Source organism: Argopecten irradians, chromosome 14 (assembly GCF_041381155.1).
Source record: "Argopecten irradians isolate NY chromosome 14, Ai_NY, whole genome shotgun sequence".
Classification (NCBI taxonomy): Eukaryota; Metazoa; Mollusca; class Bivalvia; order Pectinida; family Pectinidae; genus Argopecten; species Argopecten irradians.
This window is the reverse complement of record NC_091147.1, coordinates 32,560,309-32,574,078: the sequence shown is the minus strand read 5'-3', so window position 1 is coordinate 32,574,078 and position 13,770 is coordinate 32,560,309. Positions and strand designations below refer to the sequence as shown.

The 13,770-nt window shown below is 32.7% G+C and overlaps 1 protein-coding gene across 1 annotated transcript; it reads right to left on the bottom strand.

Annotated features, from left to right (window-relative positions):
• Positions 1 to 375: 375 nt before the first annotated feature.
• On the bottom strand, positions 376 to 5,065 carry LOC138307471 (zinc finger protein 2-like). The gene is made up of 2 exons (XM_069248245.1): positions 4,906 to 5,065; positions 376 to 1,664 (listed from the first exon to the last, which is right to left on the bottom strand). The coding sequence occupies exons 1-2, from the start codon at positions 4,944 to 4,946 to the stop codon at positions 779 to 781; spliced, it is 927 nt and encodes a 308-aa protein (XP_069104346.1). The 5' UTR covers positions 4,947 to 5,065; the 3' UTR covers positions 376 to 778.
• Between the last annotated feature and the right edge of the window lie 8,705 nt (positions 5,066 to 13,770).

The following is a 13,770-nucleotide window of genomic DNA, read 5'->3' as shown; positions in this document are numbered from 1 at the left end:
TCTAATGAATGTAGACATATCTGGGTAATACATTGTCTAATGAATGTAGACATATCTGGGTAATACATTGTCTAATGAATGTAGACATATCTGGGTAATATACATCTGGGTAATACATTGTCTAATGAATGTAGACATATCTGGGTAATACATTGTCTAATGAATGTAGACATATCTCGGTAATACATTGTCTAATGAATGTAGACATATCTGGTAAATATATTGTCTAATGAATGTAGACATATCTGGGTAATACAGTGACTTGCTCTTATGAAAACCCTAATTGTGGAATATACCATCTTTTCTTTGCAATGATTAAATACACAAGGTGATCATCACTGATTTTCCAAAAAAAGAAACAATTAAAAAACAAAATCAATAAAGTTAGGTTTTTATTTATATTCAACAAAGTAAATATGTACATGAGTACATAAAAGACATACATCATAACACAGCATTTATCTGGAACCGTAAACACTGAATCAATCTTTCTATTGAGAGAGAAGCTCAAACATTTTATGATGATGTGATTAATTATTCTACGTCATGCAGACAACAGTTTTGATGCACAAATAGCATATAACTTTATTACATTTGAATAGAATTCAATATCAAGGCCTGTAAAGCGTTCAGAAAATCCAATATCCGATTTCCTCTCGGGTGGAAATTGTATTGCTAGGATTTTTATCAATGATATTGAATCATTGACTAGAGTTTTGTAAAACAATAACAAAATGATGGTTGTGTCTATAATATTTATATCTATTTTATTTTTATTCTAATCACTGTGAACGTTAATCTCCTCATCATCACTGTCCGAACAAACTGATAAGTCTTCCATGCTTTCAGCATGATCACTTCCTTCAAGGTCAATGTCACTTTTCGTGCCATCAATGTCATGATCACTTCTTGACCCGTCGGTATCTTTACAGTCTTCAGGTCTCTGGTGAACCTTTTTATGACGTTCTAAGTTACTTTTGTGACTCGTAGCATAATCACAAACATTACACACAAAGTCCTTTTGGCCATTATGAACGGATAGGTGGCGCTTCAGAAGTGCCTTCCGACAAAACCTTCTGCCACAATAGTAACACGTGTAACCATGGTAATGAAAGATCATTGCATGTTCTCTCAACGATGCTTTAGTTCTGAACAGGATACCACAACACTCCAGAAGTTTTGAGGTTGTTTGATGCATCGTCAGCATGTGTCGCTTCAGATTGTTTCGCCTGTCTGTGGTATATCTGCAATTAGGGCAGGGAAATAACTTCCGTCCGAGAGAATACGAAGGAAAATTTTCATACGGACTCATAGATGCTCTAGCTTTTTCCTTTACGTCTAGTTTTGACGGCAATGAAGGAATACTTCGATTTAACGGCGGTGTTTCCAAATCCGGTTTGGGAATGTTTACAATATTACTGTTTGCACACATGACAGTATTGCTAAGTGTGTGATGGGTTTCCATTACTTTGTCAATATGGCGTCCCTGAAGTCGTCTTAAATGTTCCTGAATTGCAAGGTTGTACGCTGCCATTGAACCTGGTGCGCTGTACAGACCATCGAAAGGTGCTGGGCGGAAGCAGGGTAAGAGGTGGGATGCAGGGTGTATATTTCCGGTTCCGGTGACATCGGCAGCAAATCTGTGTCCATACATAGGTATTGGACTGTAAAAGAAATACAGTATAAGTTTTCTTAACCAAAAAAGAGGTCGTTTTCAAATAATCAATTGCGTTTATTTCTTCTTGAATTTATTTTGATTTTATCATGAACCGTACATGCATGGAATGAGATCAAAAGCCCTATGTTATTATATGCCGTGTATTTATCGCTTAACAACCTCTTGTATTGATTTAATTTATATAATTATGATGTATTGAACTAATTGTGAAGAGTTTAATACGCTTGCACAGTATGGTATTTCATTTAGTTGATTACTTTGTTTTTAATTTTAGATTTAATTCGTCCTATCGATAGCCAAGGTTAGAATATAATTTTGTATGTAAAGTTTGTATCCATTTCATATATGTCCGTTTGCCTTTTATTTTTTTTTAAATAGACGACTTCATGCATAAAATATTACAAAAAACATCAATTATATTCCGGAACAACGTTCTGTCACGAATGTCGTTTAATGTGAGATACTATGGCATATCAAAATTTCCTCAGTAGTTTTAAATGACTTAAGCAGAACTAATGTCAATGACGGGTATTAAATATTTCTCTGAAATATTATAATGGATACTCCTATGTTAAACGAAATATTTCTCTGAAATATTATAATGGATACTCCTATGTTAAACGAAATAGTATAGGAATATAGTACAGCAGGTGCAGATCTGCATGATGACATATCGTGATGAATTTATACACTTAAAATAACTTGGTCAATATGACAAGAAGAGTAATTCCAGGATAAATAAAATATTTTAGTGTAGATAACGTAATTCAATATTTAATAAATGAATAGTAAGATAAATAAAATAACTGTAAGTTGTAAACTCAATGGCAAATCAAATCACTAAATGACAAATCTTGTAATTCAGATGTAAATCAGGTAAATTAGTGGTAATTATTATAAGATTTCACATGGTAAATATAATAAGTATTCATATGATAAATATGGTGATTATTTACATGGTAAAAATAATTATTATTTACGTGCTAAATATGATGAATATTTACATGGTAAATATAATAAGTATTTGCATGGTAAATATAATAAGTATTTGCATGGTAAATATAATAATTATTTACATAGTCAATATAATAAGTATGTATATGGTAAGTATGATGATTATTTATATGGTAAAAATAGTAAGTATTTAAATGGTATATATAATAAGGATTTACATGGTAAAAATGATGATTATTTACATGCTGAATATAATAAGTATTTACATGGTAAATACTTATTTAAAAGATAAAAGTAATTGGATGTTAATTAAAACGACGCATGTTTGTATATCTAAATGCTAGTTATGGATATTAACGTCAAATATAATCATTTTCTTTGATCGTTTTAAAATGTATATTTTGATCAGACTTGAAATATGCGGAATATTGTGATTAGACAAAATGAATTATATGTAAGTAACAGTAAGAATAGCCGTGCCTATTTATAATGTGTGTACAAGAAAACTTGCCGTTCCTTCGAGAAACCTTCATTATCATCTTAGATATTCAAATGATCAAAAAATAAATATATATTTTTGTTTGGTTTAATGCCATCACCGTAGTTGATAAAACATTCAATAAATGTCTAACATTCTTTGTGCACTGCCTTCCAGGTTTGGTCTGGTCTGAATATTCAATAGAATTAAATTTACAGTTTAACTTTAATCCAAGAAATAAATCAAGTATTATATAATAAATTGAAATAAATTGCCCATAAAATACAGTTAGACCTTAACGTGTCTGCTGTCTCAGATACTATGTAATTAATAAAATCAAACAAATAGCTTGTTTCAATCATTGTAAATAAAATATTGAAAATTTTGCAATTTTATCATAAATATTGTACTCGGGGAAACATAAATGATATGAAATGAAATTATACCTAACGACTAAATTAACCAAGATACAGTGATTGTTCTCTTAAATCCAGATTATAAACGAAATGTGCCTTTAACAGTGGCTTACAGCGTTACCCGGTGTATGGGGTAACTCTAGGCGGTATAGCATTAATTCCGCACTGTGGGGTAGTATAGTGTAGTGTCGACTCCTATATACCTAGACCCGGGATTTTATCTTAAGTATTGTTACCAAGTGTGGGACGAACGTGGGCAGCATACAGATCGAGTACTCCTCCACCCCTGTATAAACGTCCCTCTGGCAATGTATAGGGCCATACCATTAACCACGTAAAGTGATCCTACCGTTGTGGATGTTAGATGTTCGGTGTAAATGTTTGATCTTTTATTAGAAGTATTGTAGATATTATGAAGATAATTTATGTAGACTTTGCTTGTTATTTCACCCATTTGACTGTAACATCCTACCTCTTACATCAACAAAATGTGATGAAATGTAATCAAGAGTGAGTTGTTTTTAATCACTAACGATCTTGAGGTTCACTTTGTTTAATATATTAAACTTTATCGTCACTTTGCGTGTCATATATTATAATTTTTCCATTGTTCAGTGATGTTGTATCAAGCACTCTATGTTCGCACTGGTACCGCTGATCATATATCGACATACAATATTTGATAACGTAACTACTGGTATCGTTCATGGCAATTGAACATCCTGTTTTCTCTTATTAAAAAATATTACGATATGAATATCCTATACTAAAATGAGAGACGTTGTAAGTTATGTATAGAATCGTAATACAACACACGACTTCTTTAAAGAATCCGACATTTAAAGTCAAAATGTAAAATTCTAAACAATATATTTACACAACATCACTTTTCAATTTTACAAAATTCAAAAACATTAAAAATATTTCAAAATAATATACAAAAAAATGCCTGAACCGAAAAGGTTTTCTATTGATAATATTGCCGATAAAATTAAAATATGCATATAAAATTATTTAGATGCAGATTTTGAAAAAATAGCCTAAGACATACTTAGACCATGCATTATCTTACGGTTGACTAATGAACTGAGAGTTCTAAAAATATCTGTTTAAATGCATATCTATCTTAGAAACATTTGGTTTTGAATTATGTTTTCAGATTTAATAATATATTGCAATATAATGCTTTGTTTTAAAGGAATGAAGTTTCTAGACATTTGTATTTATGAATGATTCATTGTCTTCTTTCACAACTAATACATTCCGGTGTTATCCTTGAGAATATTCCACTTTTGAGGAGCCATGATAGAAGAAATGATAATAACAGAAATAACATTTGTGCATATATATATGTTCCGAAACAACTTCTCTCCACTTACCGAAATGGTTGAGAACATAGTAGAATGGAGCCCGTGTCCATGGCGAACACCGGTACAATCAGCACTCAATCACCGCTCCGAAAACCTTGTCACGGCACGGAATCAAATTGTCTTTCAATGTATCTAACTCTGATTTCAAAACATTAAATGTGATAAATTTCTATTGCCCTCATATAAAATAAACCACACAGCGTATTAAGAAAGAGGGACACCCGATACGGAGGCTGTCGACCAATCGAAATCAGACCGGAGTCACATGATCTCGCTCGTCATTTCGACAAGCCGTCCGTAACCGCAGTTACGAAGCGTATAAATACTAGCCTGACAGTCATCGCTGACTGCCATGCAGACTTTTACCACAAAGCATATTAACAATGTTGAACAATAAAGGTTGGTTGACCACGATCATGCGGGGTACCCATACCGTCCTACAACAGTCTCATAGAGGATGATCATTATTATCAGAATCTCATTAAAGATTTAAAGTTATAAACAGACACAAGATTCCTGAAGGACCAATAACATCAATAGTGATAAGTAATAAGTATCAACACATTAATATCAATGCATCACATTTTAGCCTAATTCCTTTGTATAGCTTGTTAACAAATTGCTTTTATTCATTTGATATTTTTTTTATGATATTCTACTTTTTTGTTTCTACAACAAATAAATCATCTTTATTTCCTAACATTGAGATGAGATCATCAGTAATTGGACATAATCCAAACATGTCTGAACAGCATCAATATGTTTTTATCTAATATATTTTGTATAAGAGCAAGTATAAAAAAAATTCCGTGTTTTATTTATAATCAAGCTAAACAACACTGATATGCTAATAAGCTCAAGATCTATAGGAATATAGAAACAATTGTTGTGGTCACATTGTGTTGAAATTTCCATTTGGTGGGCCTAAGAAGGTTGTCTTATGAAAAAGGTGGGCTACAAACAAGTGAGGTTGCAGGTTTTAATGTACATCCTTTACTCATTTCAAATGATGTGATACGATGATACACTCAAGTACATCTCATTGTTTAGTATTTAGTATTTGTAAACGTCAACTAGCAAAAGTAAACGGAAGTCGTCATGTTTCACGGTATCTTCAGAAAACTCATTTAAAAAGTAAACTACGCAAAATATAAGATATTAATCCAAAACTCATTTATTAATTAAATTTGACTGCGCAAAAAAATGATAATCCAAAACTCATTTATTAAGTACATTTGACAGCGCAAAAACAATTTCAAACTTATTTATTAAGTACATTTGACTGCGCAAAATAAGAAAATAGATAATCCAAAACTCATTATTTAGAAGATTTGATTGCGCAAAAAAAAAATAAAAAAAAAATAGATTATTCAAAACTCATTTATTAAGTACATTTGACTGCGCAAAAAAAGCAAATAGATAATCCAAAACTCATTTATTAAGTACATTTGACTACGCAAAAAAAATAAAAAAAAATAATCCAAAACTCATTTTTTAAGTACATTTGACTGAGCAAAAAAGAAAATAGATAATCCAAAACGGATAGGTAAAGTAAATTTTACTGCGCAAAATATAAGATAATTAATCCAAAACTTGTTTATAAAGTACATTTGATAATGCAAAAAAATAAGATAATTCCAAACTCATTTATTAAGTACATTTGACTGCGCAAAAAAGAAAATAGATAATCTAAAACTCATTTATTAAGAAGATTTGACTGCGCAAAAAGAGAAAATAGATAATCCAAAACTCATTTATTAAGTATATTTGACTTCGCAAAAAGAAAATAGATAATCAAAAACTCATTATCTAAGTATATTTGACTGCGCAAAAAAATAAAATAGATAATCCAAAACTCATTTATTAATTACATTTGACTGGGCAAAAAATAGATAATCTAAAACTCATTTATTAAGGACATTTGACTACACAAAGAAGAAAATAGGTAATCCAAAACTTATTTATTAAGTAAATTTGACTACGCCAAAAAAGAAAATAATTAATCCAAAACTCATTTTTTAGTACATTTGACTGTGCAAAAAAGAAAATAGATAATTCAAAGCGAATACATAAAGTGCATTTTATACGTGTGTTGTGATTCGTACGTAATGTGACATTCAGAGCCAGTTATGGTATATCATCACATTAGGTAGGTAATTGAAATATGTTGCCTGTTACAGTAATAGAAACACGATAAATTACGTTAGGGCCATCAGACCATCACCTTACCCTAAAGTCCTAACTGTATTATTGAAAAACTAAATTAAAATCAAATTATAAAAAAAATTTACGTTAGAATTTAACCATTGAAAATTTGTACAAAGTCCGTAACAATAATAATAATAATATTGTATACACAACTATACTCTATCGAACACCGTGCCAAGTATTTTCTACCTGATATTTCATTCATAATACCATTAATGGACCGTCTAATGAATTCAACATCAATTAATTCCCAGTCTGTTACAGACAGCACGAGACACGAGGAGTAGGTGGGCTTTCTGTTTGTATACCACGCCATTGATGTTGATTTCACCTGTCACCTGTAATCTGTTGGTTGATATTATTTCCTCATACCTGTCTTTGATGAGCTCCCGGGCCTCTATTTACCGGCTAGGACTGGTGATTGGTTTCCACTTCTGTCTGTCCATAATGATTGAGGGGTTCGTTATAGCCCTTTTCTGTTCGCTAAAAGGGGTGGTTTGGGACCCTTTACATGCCACAAAAGGATTTTTAACATTGCAGTCCATTGCCAGTCTGTTGAGGCTTGGGTGACAAGCATGGGAAACTCTGATCAAATATTAACCCTACCCATCCATATAACTACTTATGATATAATATAACTATATGAATACATTAATATTGGTAAATATCTGATAATTTTAGCCTCCTAACATGTCTGTTACACTGTACACTGTATGTTCAATTAAGTAATTAGAGCTAATCACCATATGATTGCAATGCTAGTTTATATATATGAACTATATGCTAGTTGTGTAAATATCAAAGTACTCTAATATCTTTGCTTCATTTTGTGAATTCATGTCAACAATACTACCGTTTTCATGGTGATGCTGAATTAAGCCGTGAAAATCATTCAAATGGCTTCAGATACCTTAAAACGTTAGTTACATGTACAACACAGAAATTATGTACTGTTAAATTGTTATTGTTTATGCCGTATGTATGTTAAGATGGAAACTTTCCTGCAGAAATCATCTTACAATTACTAATAACACTGTAAAAATGTGACATGAAATTGTAGACCACAATTTGGCTTCATGGTCTGACCTTAGGTTCTCATTTCGCTTCACTACAGATGAGCACATACTGATTTCTGGCAGAACTGCTAAATATCATTTTCTGCTATTATTTGTATTTGCGAAATTAAAACCGATGCATTGAAAGTAATGTAATTTTCAAAATATTACTGAGTTTCGGTTATGAATAACATATCAAAAGCTTATCTTGATTTGTGTGAATGGAAAATACCGTACATATAACTTTAAACAATTTTATACATATGGCTTAACTGTACTGTTCTTCGGGGTTTGGATTTCATTAGCTTAACGTAACATTAACAGTCAAGGTCATGTAAGGACGTGCCAGATTTGTTGGTGGAGGAAAGCCAGAGTAGCAGGAGAAAAACTACCGACAACGGTCAGTACCTGGCAACTGCCCAACTAGGAATTCGAACTCGCGACCAAGAGATGGAGGGCTCGTGGTAATATTTGGAGACATTTTACCCACTCGGCCACCGTGGCCCCACAACTTCACAAATTTTCCTGTCTATTTATTGTCAGACTTATGAACTGGTGACGATTTACAGTATGAGGATTGAAAAGGCTGTTTACATACCGGATACGTATCTTCTAGAAATTCTCCTTGCAGAATAATTCACGAAAAACAACAAAAATACTTGAGTTAAAGTTTATTTGCGATTTCTGTACACATTTATGAAGTTTTTAAAATACAATTTACATAGCATGTATTTGTAGCAGCTTTGTGTTTCATCAGCATTTTACATAATGTTTCATAAAATTGCAAAAATGTTTAGTTAAGTAAAGATTACGCGAGAAGGATCAATAAAAAAGTTGTTGTCGACTAATACAGTCCACCATATCAGTACACGTGTTTATAGTGGCATATAAAAGATGATACTCTCCGATTAAACATGACATCAAGTGAACAATGGAGATTTCTTCCAAACAAAAGTGTTTGTCGAAATGAGACATGCGCACCAAAGCATATTAGATTGTTCATTTCCCCACACCTGAAATGTGGCTTTGATGTGATGGCTCGCCACCCCATACACGAAAGTTGAGACTTTGGTAATAAAGGCAATACTGAGCTGTGATGTTGGAGTTGTGGGGCTTCTATCCGTCCTTCTTTTGACCTCTGACCCTTCCTGTCGAGATTGATATGCCATCACATGATATCATATCACGATAAATATAGGCTGTCCAAACAGATGCGAATTTGTGAACAGCGCAAAAATGTTGATCGTACAATAAAAACGTTGCCCGACAAAGATTCGGGTATAGTGTTTGTGTACAGGTGGGCGGATGGTCCCTCGCCGGTAGGTGGCGTTACGGGTACAGGTAGGTATTGCGTGATCCGAACCTCATCAACAGGTGCGACAGTATGAATGGATCCAGGGATAAGCTTCAACGAGAATCTCGTCGATGGGAACACGAGAATAGTCACACCATACTCATTGATAAAAACTCCAGTCAAAAACATGTTAATGACAAAGGTTATAAATATAGAACACACTTTGTCTTAAAACGCATTAAGACACGCACCTGGTCGGCTTCCGTAAGCAAAATTGATTTTTAAATTGGAAGTGATACCATATAAAATATATTAATTCTTAAAAAAAACAAGACTATAGATATGTATTACACAGCATGTTTCCTTGATGAAAATTAATTATGTAAAAAAGTGATTAATTGGGAAATATGATATTTTAACGAGTTTGTTGTGTCATGTTCGTCTTGTTTTGAGTCTAATAGTGTATCGCGTGTACGATTGCTTGACCCTAGACATCTGTAATAACACCCAAATCGTTGTACACGTGCATCTTTACATACTCTGTCGTATCGTGTTGTAATATGATGACCAGAAGAACACGGATTATCTACAGGTATCTCTTATAGTATGACGGGACGTACTCGTTTGTAAATTATTCCGTCATTTGTACATATTTATGTTTAAAATTATTAGAAATGATCTTAACTTCATGTAATTTTGACACATCGACGTTCGGTATATTATTTATGATATTTCTAAAAACAAATTTGGCTTAATATTGAAAATATATTACTTTTCCATTTCCTCAAATTAATCGGGGATTAATCGATATGTAACATTCTCGTGAAACATGTGTTCTATTGGAAAAGGTAAAAACCTATTCGTTTTTGTATTATATGTGCGGTTACCATACTAAAAACATATTATAATGAAATGATTAGTATGTTTAAGACTGAACCAATGAATAATTACACAACCATACATATGCATAGCGATACAAACAGCTACTTTGTGTATCAACAACTGTATGATAGATTACTCTCTAAAACGCACCTACAACATACACGTAGATCTAAGTAAAAATGTTGTTGAAGTATTACACATCCAAAAAATAACAATTTAAAAAAAACCACAAAAAAATAAATATAAAATAATTAAACAAAATATTCAACTGTAAAAAGAGTGATTGTTAAATCAATAGAGTGATTAGGACACATGAGGCGTTGTATGCTTGCGTTAATCTTTAAAACTCTTGCTGCAGACATACTTTTGTAGGAATCCAGTTTTATATCTGAGTATTATCGTTAATTTAGAAGATGCGTGCACAATTGTTCATCTTCGATACCCCAGGGGTTACCTTCACTGTCGTTATATCCACCCCTCGACTGTCTTATAGTAAAAATGAAGACAGTTTAGGAGGAAAAATGACCTTTAAAAATAACTTGGAGAGAGATGCCCAAAATCAAAACCATATGGTCAACCAGGGTCTTCTGTATTTTATTGTAAAGTTTTATACCGTTATTTGAATATTTTGATGTAAATCAAAGGGCCATTCGTTGTCAAAACGTTAAGACAGAATCATCAGTTTCCTATAACATTGTCCAGGAGTGGATGTTATGACAGCGAAATTAACCCTTGTAATAAAGCGAATTACAATTGTTTTGCATGTTTGTTATTTTCAACAAGTTCTTGGATATATAAATTTGCGAACGATGGCTTTTACAGACAACCATGCATTCATACATGCATTTTTTACGATTATTTATGAAAATTTGAATTTGTGTTTGACCTCTTGGGAATTTTCATGACCTTGCAAAAAGCAATGTTATTAATAGTATTATATATTCATGTTGTAGGAAATCATAGAAGAATTTATTACTAACATCTTGACAGCGACGTTCTCTGGCATAGTGTAACACCTATAGTTATATATCATGAGTACACAAAATAGTATGGTATTGCACTCTTCCATATGTGGATATGAAGGATACTCTACCCGAGGGTCATAAAATGTTGTAAAATCAGAGGTTGTCGATTTTTTTTTAAACCGCAACTGCAAATCACCATCACGGATGCAATAATATTGTATGGGTAGCCATGTAATACAGCATCAGGCAACATGAGTGTTTTGTATGAGATAAACCAGCATTACAACCGTATGTATCTAAGTTCACACGACCAGGTATCTGCTTCAATTTAAGAATATCTTCCTCGTGGTACTAGGTCTAACCGTGGATGGGATGTTTGTGAGAGGGAGTCTATGAAAATAATTTTCCAGGTACATTTCATGCCTAATAATACTTTTCCCGTAATCGTACTTTGTACACGTACGTTTGCCAAGGGACAGTGTTATCTGTATCATTACAGATGTAACATTAATACAATGTACGTCTTATCTAACCAACATGCGATCCGAATATAATGGAATGTTAATATGGATACAATTGATGGAAAAAGAATTCTCTTCTAACTAAAGCCTTGATCACTTACCCCGCTTCATCTGAATATCAGATACTTTGAAAGAGACAGTAACAAATTATGTAGAAACAATCCTACATCTCAATATAAAAAGTTCTCTGACAACTTTGAGAGACATGTTTTTGTGGTTGTTTTTACTATGATAACTCATCATGGTTTTATTTTGATGCGTGTTGTAACACATTTATACATGAATAAATATATAAATATTTCTCACATTTATTTATTAGTTTAGGTTTTATAAATAGTTATCATGTCACCCTATTTAATGGCCTTATATACGAGGGAAACAAATATATCTTTGAGCCTCATATGTTTGGATTACGATGGATATTTTGTGTTAATGTAATCACATTCAGTATATCTATACGCCAGCGATGTGTAGTGCCTCAATGTCAATATAACGTAAGTCCTTTCTTTGAGAATAAGACACTCCGCAACTGCTGCTTGACTACTCCAATAGCATGAGAGTCGACTAGTCAGCCGTTTTTTTATCGGACATTATTTTGCTGACTGTCGACTCTCATTTCCGAAGGGTTATTTCTTTGATGCAGCTTCCGACGTCAGATGAAGGCGGAATGAAAAGTGCAATAATATCAATATTTCTTGCTCTAACAGTGATAACATTGATGTGTACTTACAGTTTATGCATTAATTATCCCATTTATCTAGGTAAACCATAGCTTGAGGCCTCATAAAATAGTATTTTAGCGGATTAGATATAATGAATCCTTTCCGTAACATTTTGACCTAGTTTTAAATATGGCGGCTGGTAACTACAAAAAACGGAACGTGAATTCAAGTTGGCAGAATGCAAGTAACAGTAAAAGGCAGATCAAGCGTTTTGGGGACTTTGCAATTCGTTCTTTCTATTTACCGGCCGGATCGATCGCTTTCACCATGAAGTTTTGTCTAGGTCATGAAAGTTTACGTTAGGAGATGCAAATATTTGTTTTAGATGGATTTTACGGCTGATTTTGTCAAAATTTGTTGTTTTATGAAAAAGAGGTAGTTATTTGACATTGATGACGAATTAAATATGATTTAAACCTTTTATATTGTCACAATCCAAACTTTGAAAATGTTACCATCAGCTTCGGGTAAATGGCCTATCGGAAGTTAGGGGTTCGACAAAACGTAATGTTCCAAAAGTGTCTCGTCGTGCTATACCTCTAACAAAATGTTGGAGTACTGCTTGACGTAAACATCGAACTGACTTATGTCATTCCGTGTAGTTTTAAACATCAAACTGACTTATGTCATTCCGTGTAGTTTTAAACATCGAACTGACTTATGTCGTTCCGTGTAGTTTTAAACATCGAATTGACTTATGTCATTCCGTGTAGTTTTAAACATCAAACTGACTTATGTCATTCCGTGTAGTTTTAAACATCGAACTGACTTATGTCATTCCGTGTAGTTTTAAACATCAAACTGACTTATGTCATTCCGTGTAGTTTTAAACATCGAACTGACTTATGTCATTCCGTGTAGTTTTAAACATCGAACTGACTTATGTCATTCCGTGTAGTTTTAAACATCGAACTGACTTATGTCATTCCGTGTAGTTTTAAACATCAAACTGACTTATGTCATTCCGTGTAGTTTTAAACATCGAACTGACTTATGTCATTCCGTGTAGTTTTAAACATCGAACTGACTTATGTCATTCCGTGTAGTTTTAAACATCAATGACTTATGTCATTCCGTGTAGTTTTAAACATCAAACTGACTTATGTCATTCCGTGTAGTTTTAAACATCGAACTGACTTATGTCATTCCGTGTAGTTTAAACATCGAATTGACTTATGTCATTCCGTGTAGTTTTAAAACATCGAACTGACTTATGTCATTCCGTGT